This window comes from Siphateles boraxobius, unplaced genomic scaffold (assembly GCF_051911475.1).
Source record: "Siphateles boraxobius isolate OS27281-9 unplaced genomic scaffold, OSU_SipBor_1 120, whole genome shotgun sequence".
Lineage (NCBI taxonomy): Eukaryota > Metazoa > Chordata > Actinopteri > Cypriniformes > Leuciscidae > Siphateles > Siphateles boraxobius.
In genome coordinates this window covers 2,105,001-2,119,668 of record NW_027508723.1, presented here as the reverse complement: position 1 = coordinate 2,119,668, position 14,668 = coordinate 2,105,001, and the positions used below count along the sequence as shown (strand labels likewise).

The following is a 14,668-nucleotide window of genomic DNA, read 5'->3' as shown; positions in this document are numbered from 1 at the left end:
ACTATCAAGCTATCTAAATATATTATCACCTGATGCAAAACTGTATCAAGAGTTTAAAAGTTTCGACCTTGTTTCTTTTCTTTTTTTGCGTGTAAAAGTCCAGTGTTCACTCAAATGCTTTATTGTCTATATATATTGTTGCGTTGCCAGTGCTTTTCTTTTTTAAAGCAGATTTCTTTACAGATTTTCCTAAGTTCAATGTAATTTTGAATTACTTTTTTATTAGAAAACTGATGAGATTTTACACTTATAATTATAATATGTCCCCAATATTAACAATATACTTTTCACATATGATGTCAAGTGACATTTATGACCGATTTTAAAAGTAACGAGTTTGAATCCGAGGATATTCATGTAAACTGTAATAAAAAAGTTGCTGCCTTAAATTTTTAACTACAATCAACTTGAATGTTTAAGTCATTTAAACTTAAATTACATTAAACTGACTTAAAAATGAGTTGAATATTGTATAACTTTTTTTTTTTAAAGTTGAAAATTGCTTAACTTATTTTGATGAGTTAAAGCAGTGTAAAATCATATGTTGTCATAAAACTTTTTTACAGTGATTCAATACAGCGTTCATGTACAGTATAAAATTAATGAGTGAAAACAAAAAAAAACGCGCGGGTGATGACAACAACCTAACTTCTCTTTTCTTAAAGGTCGTTAATAATTAATCGCGGGTTCTGCTGTGAGTGTGTGTGAGTGTGTGTCGAGCTGTTCCTGGGTGTGTGAGCGAGCGGGCAGAAGATCAGGGAGGGCTGGCGTGATTTGTTCCCGCCCTAAACACACGGACTGACTGATACTTTTCTTCTGAATCAGAGAGATATTAATATTAGCGCACGGACGCCGAGCGCGCGACACACAGACACAAAGTAACAGCCGCGCGCGATCTGATACATTGTTCCATTCAGGCGCGGATTAGAACTCTTTGTTACATTGTGACGTTGCAGTGATTGTGATACACTGTATCTGATGAAGATGACGATGGAGCGTTGGAAGGGGAGAGTCGCGTTGGTCACCGGAGCGTCTGTCGGGATCGGAGCGGCTGTCGCTCGCGTTCTCGTTCAGCACGGCATGAAAGTGGTCGGTTGCGCGCGGAATGTGGACAAAATCGAGGTAAAAACGATCTTAAAACGAGTTGTTAGTGCTTAATGGCCTCGTAGCTGTAGTGCTACTGGTGTTAGCTCACTGCATGAAGACAAGAGCTTCTCAGTCAAACTCCTCCACTTACATGATGCATTTCCACAAGTTTACAGTTTTCCCTTCGTTTATGAGTTGAGTGCGTTCATTTTGGAGAAATGACACTTCATTAAAGTGATTGATCGCTTGCGTGAAGTGTTGATAGATTTCGCCACGCCCACTTTACTCTACAAAAGCAAAATCACCTCGAGCTGTTTATTTGACGCTGTATGAATATTTGTCATGTGAATTAAATGCGCATTTGCATTATTTACTAGGCCTAGATGAGTTTATGCTTGACTTTTAGATTAGCTGATATTGTTGTATTGTGTGATGTTGAGTTATAGGACTATCATTAAAATATAGTATTACTTGGTTTTTCACCATAAAATCAACATTTTGTCCCCATTTTCTCACCTTCTTGTAAATCTAAACTCAAAGGCTATTATTTTTTTTTCTGAGGAAAACAAGAGGAGAATTCTGAAGAAGCTTCAGTATAGAGATTATTCCTCACATAAATCCATAATATTAAAAGTCACTGAGTTTCTTCTCCTCTTGTGTTCCAGTCAAATGGGTTAAGAAAAACATATTTATTATTTCATATTTTGTGTGATTATATTCTTGGTAAAGCGTTATTAGTCCCTTTTAATAATGTTGAATGTTCAGTGAAGTCTGGTTCCTCAACCCTTCCTCACAGCCTGTCAATCAATGAAGAATATCATGTCAATCATTAATCATGTTTTCAGCCCTGCTCTTGACTTGAGTTCTCAATCGTCTTCAGTGATTGTGTAGTTGTGTATACAAGAACTTTACTTTTATATTTGCATACTACAAGAACTTCTCGTCATGTCTGTTTTAGGGAGGAGAAAAATGACAGTATGTTTTTATAATTTAAATATCCATTTTTTTTACATTTACATTCAATCATTCAGCAGACGCTTTTATCCAAAGCGACTTACAAATTAGATGAACAATAGAAGCAATTAAAGGACAACAAGATGCCTTTTTTATTTCAAAAGATAAGTTTGATAAAAGATTGAATGCCTCGTAATATAATATTAGTGCCGCTTTGCTCGTGTTTCTTTAAACTGTAGCGAATACTTATTTCCTCGCTTCTGATTTATTGAGATTGAATGAAAGTGCTTCTGTTTGTGTGTGTCTGGGCAACACAGTCCATTCATAACACGCGTGTTTGCGATATATTGTTATGATGGACAAAGGTTGAAAGATATGACACGCTGATCAGATTTACTGCAGTGATTGAAAGATTGGTAAATGTTTCGTTCCTGGAAATGCCTCATTTTGACAGTGTGTGTTGTAAATGGTCAATGAGGAGCAGAGTTGAGGGTCTTGGCAGGTTTTATCAATAAAGATAAAGAGATACTGTAAGTCTTTCCTCCATGAAGTGTGTGTTTCTCAGAGGGAAATGAGAGACAAGCCAAGCTTTGTGTGTGTGTCTGATCACAAGGCACCACTATAACTGTCTCAAAGGCTATTCTTTTGTGTGTGTGTGTGTGTGTGTGTGTGTCGGGGGGGGGGATACATATACATAATATATGTGTGTGTACTGTGTATAATTATTTTGTATATGTAAATACACACACATGCATGTATATTTTTAAGAAAAATGTGTCATTTATATTATATAATACAAATATATACATGCAAATATTTCTTAAATATATATACATGCATGTGTGTGTTTTTATATATACAAAATAATTATACACAGTACACACACATTTATGTAAACACAAACTTTTATTTCGGATGCTATTAATTGCCATTAATCGTTGCACAGCACTAGTTTTCACCATATCAATACCAGTACACCATCTCACCGGTGCATTTACCAGTATATAGTTGAGCTTTGCACTCCTTCTGTATTCCAACCAAACAGAGAGACTGGGAAAATCCTTCAGAAAGGTTTGGGATCAGGATAGTGATGAACAAGCGGAGAGTAATAATGAGAGAGTAATAATGTGTTCGCTCTGGGAGACGGGATGGACTGGAAAGCCTTCACTGGTATCCGTTATTTTCCAGGATCCGTTGTTCCCATGGCAGGCTTTGAGCCGATGATGTCTGATCCCAGGACTCCCAAAACTACATGATGAAAAGCAGATCCACGCTTGATGTGGTCGTTCTGTTTTGTTTGAAGTGTTTTGCATTCCTGCTGGATGAGCAACTAAAGCATCTTTTAGATCAGAGGAAATTACAGAGGAAATATTTTACGGATCCAAGAATCTGTGCTTGTCCGCTCTCTCTCTAATGCCATCGATATGATCTATTATTTGTTATACCTATTTTGCCAGCGTATGTACACTAGCAGGGCCTTCATTAATTCATTCATTCATCCAGTCATTCATTCATTCATTTATTCATTCATTCATCCAGTCATTCATTCATTAATTCATCCAGTCATTCATTCATTAATTCATCCAGTCATTCATTCATTCATCCAGTTATTCATTTATTCATCCAGCCATTCATCCAGTCATTCATTCATTAATTCATCCAGTCATTCATCCATTCATCCAGTCATTTAGCCATTCATCCAGTCATTTAGCCATTCATCCAGTCATTCAGCCATTCATCCAGTCATTCATTCATTAATTCATCCAGTCATTCATTCATTAATTCATCCAGTCATTCATTCATTAATTCATCCAGTCATTCATCCAGTCATTCAGCCATTCATCCAGTCATTCATTCATTAATTCATCCAGTCATTCATTCATTCATCCAGCCATTCATCCAGTCATTCATTCATTAATTCATCCAGTCAGTCATTAATTCATCCAGCCATTCATCCAGTCATTCAGCCATTCATCCATTCATTCATTAATTAATTCATTCATTCATCCAGCCATTCATCCAGTCATTCATTCATTCATCCAGCCATTCATCCAGTCATTAATTAATTAATTAATTAATTCATCCAGTCATTCATTCATTCATCCAGTCATTCATCCAGTCATTCCTTCATTCATTCATCCAGTCATTCATTCATTAATTCATCCAGCCATTCATCCAGTCATTAATTAATTAATTAATTAATTCATCCAGTCATTCATTCATCCAGTCATTCATCCAGCCATTCCTTCATTCATTCATCCAGTCATTCATTCATTAATTCATCCAGCCATTCATCCAGTCATTCATTAATTCATTAATTCATCCAGTCATTCATTCATTAATTCATCCAGTCATTCATTAATTCATCCAGTCATTCATTCATTCATCCAGTCATTCATCCAGTCATTCATTCAGTCATTCACATTTTTCCATGAAATTGTATCCATTATTTTTAATTGCTGAAAACTGAAGAGTAAGTCATGTTCGTCGTTCTATCTATCTATCTATCTATCTATTTATCCGTCTATCTCTCTATCCATCTATCTATCTATCTATCTATCTATCTATCTATCTATCTATCTATCTATCTATCTATCTATCTATCTATCTATCTATCCATCTATCTATTTATCCGTCTATCTCTCTATCCATCTATCTATCTATCTAAATATCTCTATCTATCTATCTATCTATCTATCTATCTATCTATCTATCTATCTATCTATCTATCTATCTATCTATCTATCTATCTATCTCTCTATCCATCTGTCTATCTATCCGTCTATCTCTCTATCCATCTATCTATCTATCCGTCTATCTATCTATCTATCTAAATATCTCTATCTATCTATCCATCTATCTATCCGTCTATCTCTCTATCTGTATCTATCCATCTGTCTATCTATCCGTCTATCTCTCTATCCATCTATCTATCCATCTGTCTATCTATCCGTCTATCTCTCTATCCATCTATCTATCTATCTATCCATCTGTCTATCTATCCGTCTATCTCTCTATCCATCTGTCTATCTATCCGTCTATCTCTCTATCCATCTATCCATCTATCTGTCTATCTATCGTCTATCTCTCTATCCATCTATCTATCCGTCTATCTCTCTATCCATCTATCTATCTATCCGTCTATCTCTCTATCCATCTATCTATCCATCTGTCTATCTATCCGTCTATCTCTCTATCCATCTATCTATCTATCTATCCGTCTATCTCTCTCTCCATCTATCCATCTATCTATCCATCTGTCTATCTATCCGTCTATCTCTCTATCCATCTATCTATCTATCCATCTGTCTATCTATCCGTCTATCTCTCTATCCATCTATCTATCTATCCGTCTATCTCTCTATCCATATCCATCTATCTATCCATCTGTCTATCTATCCGTCTATCTCTCTATCCATCTATCTATCTATCTATCCATCTGTCTATCTATCCGTCTATCTCTCTATCCATCTATCTATCTATCTATCCGTCTATCTCTCTCTCCATCTATCCGCCTGTCTGTCGATCTGTACTAGTTTACTTCAGTATACAGTAGTTGGACTAAGTCCAGTCAGACAACAGTCTGTTCCATTAATACTACATCTCACTCCACCCATAATGCACTGCTGCACTTAATAATCCATCCGCACACTTTAACTCATGTTGAGTGCTGGACGAGGGTTTGTGTCTTTAATTAGATTGATCTTTATCACTTTACATGAGATGCTAAATTCTCCAATCAAACCTGGAGACTGGAAACAGCTTCCACTCACTTTCCATGAGCAGATTTCAGTTAGGTGTTATCTTCCATACAATGTGCCAAACAAATAGTGTGTGTGTGTGTGTGTGTCTACTTAACTATATTTTGGGGACAAATTTGTACCCAGAAGTGTCCAAAATCTCCAAAAACCTCCTTTAGAGACGTCCTAATTTGTAAACCTGGTATAAAAATAAAGTAGTTAAAGGTTTTCTAAAAATGCAGAAAATTTTGTGCGATGGCTAGGTTAAGGAGTGTGTGTGTGTGTGTGTGTGTGTGATGGGTAGGTTAAGGGGTCGGGTTAGTGTGTGTGTGTGTGTGTGTGTGTGTGTGTGTGTGTGTGTGTGTGTGTGTGTGTGTGTGTGTGTGTGTGTGTGTCTGTGTGTGTGAGTGATGGGTAGGTTAAGGGGTTGGGTTACTGTGTTTGTGTGTGTGTGTGTGTGTGTGTGTGTGTGTGTGTGTGATGGGTAGGTTAAGGGGTTGGGTTAGTGTGTGTGTGTGTGTGTGTGTGAGTGATGGGTAGGTTAAGGGGTTGGGTTTGTGTGTGTGTGTGTGAGTGATGGGTAGGTTAAGGGGTTGGGTTAGTGTGTGTGTGTGTGTGTGTGTGTGTGTGTGTGTGTGTGTGTGTGTGTGTGTGTGAGTGATGGGTAGGTTAAGGGGTCGGGTTAGTATGTGTGTGTGTGATGGGGAGGTTAAGGGGTTGGGTTAGTGTGTGTGTGTGTGTGTGTGTGTGTGTGTGAGTGATGGGTAGGTTAAGGGGTTGGGTTTGTGTGTGTGTGTGTGAGTGATGGGTAGGTTAAGGGGTTGGGTTAGTGTGTGTGTGTGTGTGTGTGTGTGTGTGTGTGTGTGTGTGTGTGTGTGTGTGTGTGTGTGTGTGTATGTGTGTGTGTGTGTGTGAGTGATGGGTAGGTTAAGGGGTCGGGTTAGTATGTGTGTGTGTGATGGGGAGGTTAAGGGGTTGGGTTAGTGTGTGTGTGTGTGTGTGTGTGTGTGCGTGCGCGCGTGTGTGTGCACGCGCAATGGGTAGGTAAAGGGGCGGTATGTTAGTGTGTGTGTGTGTGTGTGCACAATGGGTAGGTTAAGGGGTCGGGTTAGAGTGTGTGTGTGTGTGTGGCCTGGTAAACCCTACATTATGGGGACAAAATGTCCCCATAAGGATGGCAATATCTGAAATCCTTGTTCGTGTGGGGACATTTTTTGGTCCCCATGAGGAAAACAGCTTATAAATCATACTAAGTGATGTTTTTTGAAAATGTAAAAATGCATAAAGTTTTCTGTGATGGGTAGGTTTAGGGGTAGAGTTAGTGTGTGTGTGTGTGTGTGTGATGGGTAGGTTTAGGGGTAGGGTTAGTGTAAGGGAACAGAATGCACAGTTTGTACAGTATAAAAATCATTATGTCTATGGAAAGTCCCCATAAAACATGGAAACACTACGTGTGTGTGTGTGTGTGTGTGTGTGTGTGTGTGTGTGTGTGTGTGTGTGTGTGTGTGTGTGTGTGTGCGCGCACAATAGGTTAAGGGGTCGGGTTAGTGTGTGTGTGTGTGTGTGTGATGGGTAGGTTTAGGGGTTGGGTTAGTGTAAGGGGATAAAATATACAGTTTGTACAGTATAAAAACCATTACGTCTATGAAATGTCCCCATTTAAATATCTAAGTAAACGTGTGTGTGAGTATACCAGTAATTACTCATTCTATAAATGAGATACATCTTTATTTAGGGCAAATCTGCAGCTATAGTAAATGTGTCTCTACATGAGTGTTTGTCCTTCAAACTCAAGTGATGCGTGTCGCAGTGCATGCTGGTCCACCGCTGATGTCATGATCTCTGTATCACGCGTGGAATCAGTAAGCGGGAATATTCCGCTGGCTTTGGCAACACTGAGTGTTTAGCTTTGATCATGTGATCAGGGATGAGGGCGGATTGGGATGATCTCTGTTAATGCATATTTTAGGTGTGTTCAGCTTCATGCAGCGCTGTGTATAACGATCAGAAGTGCATTCCTGTTGAAAACATATATGCCATCATTATAAGTGTTTTGAGAGCAGTTTATCACAGCTGTTTCCCGATTGGCTGGATTCAATGATGACTATGATAACATGTTCATTCTTAGAAATTCCCAAATTTTTTGCAGTAAGAACTCTTTTCATGTAATGTTATATAGTGTCATTGTTTTCAAATTAAAACTGTTAAAAAAAATAGGTACAAAATATTTATATATATATATGTTGAACATTATTCTTGTGCATACAGACGCTGTATTAAGAAGTACACAAAGCATTGAATGAATATCTTCATGTGTATTTTACCAATATTACAGCTGTGATAAAGTATGCAAACTACGGGATGCAGAAAGTGTTCAACTATATGTCTGTTTTTACGGCAAATCTAAAAACTATGTTCTGTATAGTATAATTATGGGTGGTATGAATGAAATTTGGATGTGCTGTTACCGTAACACGACCGTCCAGCTTCGGTTGTGTCGCTTCACTATAAATCCTTCATAAATCCTCCCATGGCCTCAAGTGTCCATTCAATGCACATGAATCTCAGCAGAAGTAGTGCACTGTTGTGTATATATGTAGTGCATATGTTTTCACAAACTATAGGGATGTAGTGCTGATGTATGTCGTATCTACACACCTGATCAGTTTGTGCATGAACTCAACTTCTTATTCTGTTAGATAATAGAGAAGTGAAGTGCCGCGAGTCCCCATTTTCCCCATGAAATGAAGCCTTATTTGATTGCAATAGTGGCGTCAAACAGAAGCTGAACTGGATATTTCCGAACCAGAATAACATTGGATTAGCGTTTAGTAGTTTAAACTCCACTAGACTGAGATATGAGTTTGTGCTTTAGCGGTAGCTCTGTGCATTGGCAGATTGTTTCCTAATCTGGTTATGTATTTGCACAGGTTATTGATACTCAAAGAATATATCAAATTAGCTGTTAATGTTAATTTACATGCACATCTTATCCAGTTATGCTGAAACGTTTGTTTTATTGGGCGCATAGGGTGATTTGAGGAGGCAAATCCTGACAGACACAACTAGAGTTTTGCAGATTACCCCAGTTTTGGCTTTGCATGAACACAACATTTTTATCGGCTCTTCTATGCGTTTATTCATGTCTTTGTGCATCTGTTTAAGTTTTGCCATCAAGATAAATAAAAGCCCTGATGATTTTAATGTTTAATGTAAATGTTGTTTTCTGTCCGGTTGCAAAAACATAGGCATTATGTTACGACAGTCTTAAGTTCTTGTATGACCCACTAGCAGTTAGTCAGGGAAGACAATCTTAGTTTTCGGTATCAAATTAGGCAAATCTACGTTTTTATGTAACTCATTTAAAAAAGATATACGTCTCAAAGAAAAAAATGTGATCTAACTTGTAAGACTAGTCTCAGAGGTTTATGCAACCGGCCCCTGGGCTCATTTTTTTGCTTTTACAAAACTGAAAAATGTTTGCTTAAAGTTGCATAAAGAAAAGTAAAGTATTTTTGACCTTGGATGCATGTAAATTTATTTTACGAGATCATAAACAAAATCAGGAACCTTTAAAATAGCATAAGAGGGGCACTTGAAACCATTTATGACTTTTACCAAATGAAGAACACAATTTAAGACATTAATCTTACATTGTTGGGTCACTAAGCATGTGGGTATAAGTGCATGTTAAAGCATCTAAGTGTTTTAATTATTGCATTATTTTTGCCTTTTTGACTCCCTAAACGACATTCAATGGAGTGAAAGAAATATGACATAATTGTGTGCAAAAGTCACATGTGTGTGTGTGTATTAGATGGTGTGCATGAATGGGAAATGTCATTGAACAATGTTGTTATTCCGGTCCGGAGTGAATCTCAACTCAAACCACTCTTCTCTGAACTGATTATTCCAGTTGTCAGTGATGATGGATGGATTGATGTTGCAACGGAAGCATGCGTAACCAAACCAGTTGCAGGCACTTTTATAATGCGTCAGATTACAAGGACAAACAGTGGATGATGACATCAGCCACCCGTCAATCACCTCGCTTTTCATCTCTCCTTTAAAGGAACAGCGCACTGGAAATCAGTCAAAGCTATTTATATAAGCTATTATTGTTTACAATATCTTAAAATATTATTAGGACAAAAAGAGCTGTGTGTGTGTGTGTGTGTGTGTGTGTGTGTGTGTGTGTGTGTGTGTGTGTGTGTGTGTGTGTGTGTGTGTGTGTGTGTGTGTGTGTGTGTGTGTGTGTGTGTGTGTGTGTGTGTGTGTGTGTGTGTGTGCGTGTGTGTGTGTGTACATTTCAATGCAGTGGGAACTGTGCTCTAGTAGATCTGTGGAAAAGCCTCGGCCGTCAGATTTGACGCCAAGTTTCACGGCTCTCGTAAAGGCACTTAGACCTCAAACAGCCTTCACACACACACACACACACACACGCACACACAGACTCTCAGTCTTCCAGTGGCGCTGTAGATAATGTATTCTGTCATGTTGGCAGGCGATCATTGTGTTTGTTTAAGCGGACCGGACTCCTCTTTTATTTCGGCTTCTCTGGGCTGTTTTCCAGACACAGTTTGAGTAAAGAGGGCTTTTCCCACTGTGCTTTGACACAGGTTGTGCTTCACACACACTCGCTGATGTGCACTTGCATGCACTCTTTCTTGTCTTTGTTTCAAAACCTAGTGAGCTTCCTAAACTTTCCTACCTAGACAGCATTATAGGGAATCATAGTTTCACTTTTCCTAAAGTTCCTCCTGCCACGATGCTTTATTTTGGCCAAATGCGGAGAAGTTCAAGCTGGTTTTTCAAACTAGTTCAAACAATATTTGAGTTTTGATTATTTTACATCTTTTTTGATATTTTAACACCAAAGTCCTTCAGAATCTGTTGTCTTTTGCATGTTGGATTACATTTTTGTTGGCCAAAACTTGTAAGCGAAGCACTTCTGGTCCTTTTGTCCTAGAATAAGGTCTGTCTGTGGTGAACATGAGGTCAAGGTATTGTCATGTTTTATTATACGACATGAAATCCATTAGTAAATACCCCACGGTGATTTTTTAGAAGCACTTGTCTTAGAAAAATGACATTAAACGTCATCAGCCGAGCAGAAAAACCTAAATCGCTAAATCTAGTCTCGTTGTGTTTAAGAATTGCGCTCTTGCAAACTATTCGAACCATGTTGTCGTTTGACTACACCCTATATTTAGCTCTTCTGCCAATTGCATTTAGGCTTCAAAATTCATTAAATGTGTCTTTATTTGTGATTATCTTGATGAACAAAATGTGCAACTTTTTATTTATTTACTGCAATAATCCCAAATCCAATGGAAAATCCAATACGGCTTCGTTCACACAGCGCAGGTTTACTGTTTCCTGAAAAATGCACAGGTGTGTGAGTTTGGTTATAGAATTCAGTGTGTGAAGGTGGCTTTCACATCAAGAACATTGTAATAATCTAAATAACTATTTTACGTTTCTGCATATCAGTGATCTGTGCATGTTTTGTGTGTGTGAAGCAACTTGTTTTCCATGCTGGGTGTGGACCTGACACATCACAACCTGCAGGATGACATTACGACCTGTCTCACACACACACACACACACACACACACACACACACACACACACACACACACACACACACACACACACACACACACACACACACACACAGTCTCTCTCTCTCCACCATCACCTGATTTTCATAATCACATTAGTCAATCAGCTGCTAAAACAGTGTGAACAGCACATTCAGTATAAAGGCAAATAAACCGCACTTTCAGCGAGAGCAGTTCACTCACTTCTGTCTTATATTAATGACACCCTATTATGCTTTTCCCATGTTCATCATCTTTCTTTAGTGTGTAATGTTGCTGTTTGAGCACATCGAGTTATTCTCTATATCAGTGTCAGTGTTTCTGAACTCCTGAAACGCCTCCATTGTAGTCTTGAGTTTCTTTCGGGAACAAACACGTCACAATATTCCTCATTATAATAATTCATATGCAGAATAAAGGGGCGGGGCCTGGTTGAGTTAGTTAGTAGTGTGTTGAAACCAAGCGGCAACCTTCCTGTCTCTCTTGAAACCAACACAGAAGTGACTTAAATTGCAATACACCGACTGGCCACTAGAGCCAATCCCAAGAGAGAGTTAATCCCATAGACCTCCATGTAAAAAAACTAACTTTACAGCAGGAAAAAACATGTTTACAGCCTGGTGCAGTAGTTTTGGTCTGTATAGCTAATTTTGCCCTTCATGAAAACTGTGAGGGGGTACATTATTTTATAACTCATCCGTTTAAATTATATTAAGGTTTAAAGTTCGGCATAATTAAGGGCGTGGCCACTTGAGTGACAGGTGGATTGCCACTGATGTCACTACTTGGCGTTTGTCTGCTGTCTGTTAGCGTCGCGTCACCTCAGCTAATCCCGCCTTTATGTCCATTTTCGTTTTTCCGGGAGTGACGCGCTGCCAAGATGGCGACTTTGGGCTTCAAAAATGCTCCTCAGAAACACTACGGGTGACGTCACGGACACTACGCCCCCATATTTGTTTTTTACAGTGGTTGAAACTGGAGATAGGGTAAGGGGCGGGACATTTCCCAAACATGCTCAAAGCGCTCGACCAATCACAACACACTGCTACAGCCGACCAATCAGAGCACAGTGTGCTTTTCAGAAGGAGGGGCTTCATAGAGACAGGAAGTAAACAGAGCGTTACTGACAGACTGGGAAGAGAGGAGCCGCAACAATGGAGAATATGAGGAAAATAATCAACATTCAAGCAGGAAAACCTGTTCTAGTAGAGCCTGAAAACAACATCAAGACTTTGAGAAAGAGCATAATAGATCATCTTGAAAACAGCTCCCATATTGTGTGTGTGTGTGTGTGTGTACATGTTTTTCGACTTTTACCTGAATGCACACGGACTCATGGGGACTCGTGTCACTGTGGGCCTAAATTGAGGAAACAAGCTTATAAATCATACAAAATGTATGAAAAATGTAAAATGTTTTTTTGAAAATGTAAAACTGCAGAAAGTTGTGTGATGGGTAGGTTTAGGGGTCAGGTTGGTGTGTGTGTGTGTGTGTATTTTGGGGACAAATTTTGTACCCACAAGTGACCAAAACCCCCCTTTAGGGACGTCCTCATTTGTAAATGTGGTATAAATATAAAGTAATAAAAGTTTTTTTTTAAATGTAAAAACGCAGAGTTTGGGTGTGTGATGGGAAGGTTTAGGGGTCGGGTTAGTGTAAGGAGATATATATATATAGTTTGTACAGTATAAAAACCATTTTGTCTAGTGTGTGTGTGTGTGTGTGTGTGTGTCCACCCCCTGGAAAGATGGAGCGCATTAATATTTCTGGTAGAAATGAGCAATATGTCCTTTATCCGGCCTCAGGGAACATCCATCTTTCCTGAAAGACTCTGTCTCTGCAAACTGAACGACATCACAATCCTGGAGCAGACGCGTGCGGACACACACACACACGCACACACACACAAGTTCATCGAGTGCATCGAGACCCGGGAGGGAGGGAGGGAGAGAGGGGAGAATCAACTCTGCATCAAACCAAATACGATTAGATTTCATTACAAGACTTAAAGCATTCTTTATTTCTTATTGATTTGATTCTCACAGTAATCTGCGTATAATTGCATGAAGAAATATGCTGAAAGGCTTTGTCTGCTGTAATCCATGATTATACCGAGCTGTGGCATGCTAAGGAAACCCCCGCGTGCCGTGAGATGGATTGATCCGTCGCTGGTCAGACTGTCTCTCTAATACAGTCTCTGTTTCTCAGAACAGCCTCTGGAGACTGATGCCACTTTTAAAGGCGTACAGCATTATACATCATCAAGATCAGCATCCTGCATCCCAGCAAGCAATTCAAACACAGCCCTGACGTCTAGCAAGACTAAATTTGGGTGAACGATGGGTGAAGAAATAATCAATTAGATAACATGTCAAAGAAATGAAATGAAACCAAACACCTTGTAATCTCTGTTTACTTTGCTTACATGATTGAATATCACACAGGTGAAACTCGAAAAATTAGAATATCGTGCAAAAGTTCATTTATTTCAGTAATTCAGCTCAGAAGGAGAACTTAATATATTATATAGACTCATTACATGCAAAGTGAGAAATTTCAAGCCTTCATTTGTTATATGTTTGATGATTATGGCTTACAGCTTATGAAAACCCCAAATTCAAAATCTCAGGAAATTAGAATATTACATGAAATCAATAATAAAAAAAGGATTTTAAATACAGAAATGTCGGCCCTCTGAAAAGTATAATCACGCATATGTATATAGTTATATATACTAAATATATTAGTTTCACCTTTTAATTTGAATTACTGAAATGCATGTTGCATGATATTCTAATTTTTCGAGTTTCACCTGAATACTACAAACAATTATATTGAGAATCAATTTTTTTGCCTTTTAGCAACACATATTGAAAGTAAATGCGCTCAAGCTTTGGATTTTATCAGCGTTGATGCTTAAGATTAAATATCACTCAAAACTCGATTTTTCTGTGCTTTAGGCCTGAAGGAGTAATACACACAGAGCTGAGTCTGCATATAAACACTCAGTCTGATGAAAAACAAACCAGTCGATGCTGTTAATGCTGAAATCTCCAGACTTTCTGCACTGTTAAACTGCATTTTAGTATTATTTATGTACTATTATAGTGTTTAGTTATATTTTGAATTGGATTTTATTTTTATATTTTAGTTTAAGTTTAGTATTTTTCATGTGCTTTTGTTTTTTAACAATTCTTTTTAACTTTAATTTCTTTAACTTTCATTTCTAATTAAGGTCTTATTTAACATGAATTAATGCATTAGTTAACATGAACTAACAATGAG

General features: G+C 38.2%; 1 protein-coding gene across 3 annotated transcripts in view; it reads left to right on the top strand.

Moving 5' to 3' along the window:
- The first annotated feature begins 694 nt into the window (after positions 1–694).
- The window catches only part of dhrs11a (dehydrogenase/reductase 11a), a 32,280-nt gene continuing 18,306 nt past the window's right edge, over positions 695–14,668 (top strand). For all 3 annotated transcript variants that reach the window (XR_013201081.1, XR_013201080.1, XM_077223053.1), the window contains exon 1: positions 695–1,122. Coding sequence is in view for 1 of the 3 variants with exons in the window: in XM_077223053.1 (XP_077079168.1) it covers positions 979–1,122 (144 nt within the window). In the remaining 2 variants the exon portion in view is untranslated. The remainder of the gene's footprint in view (positions 1,123–14,668) is intronic.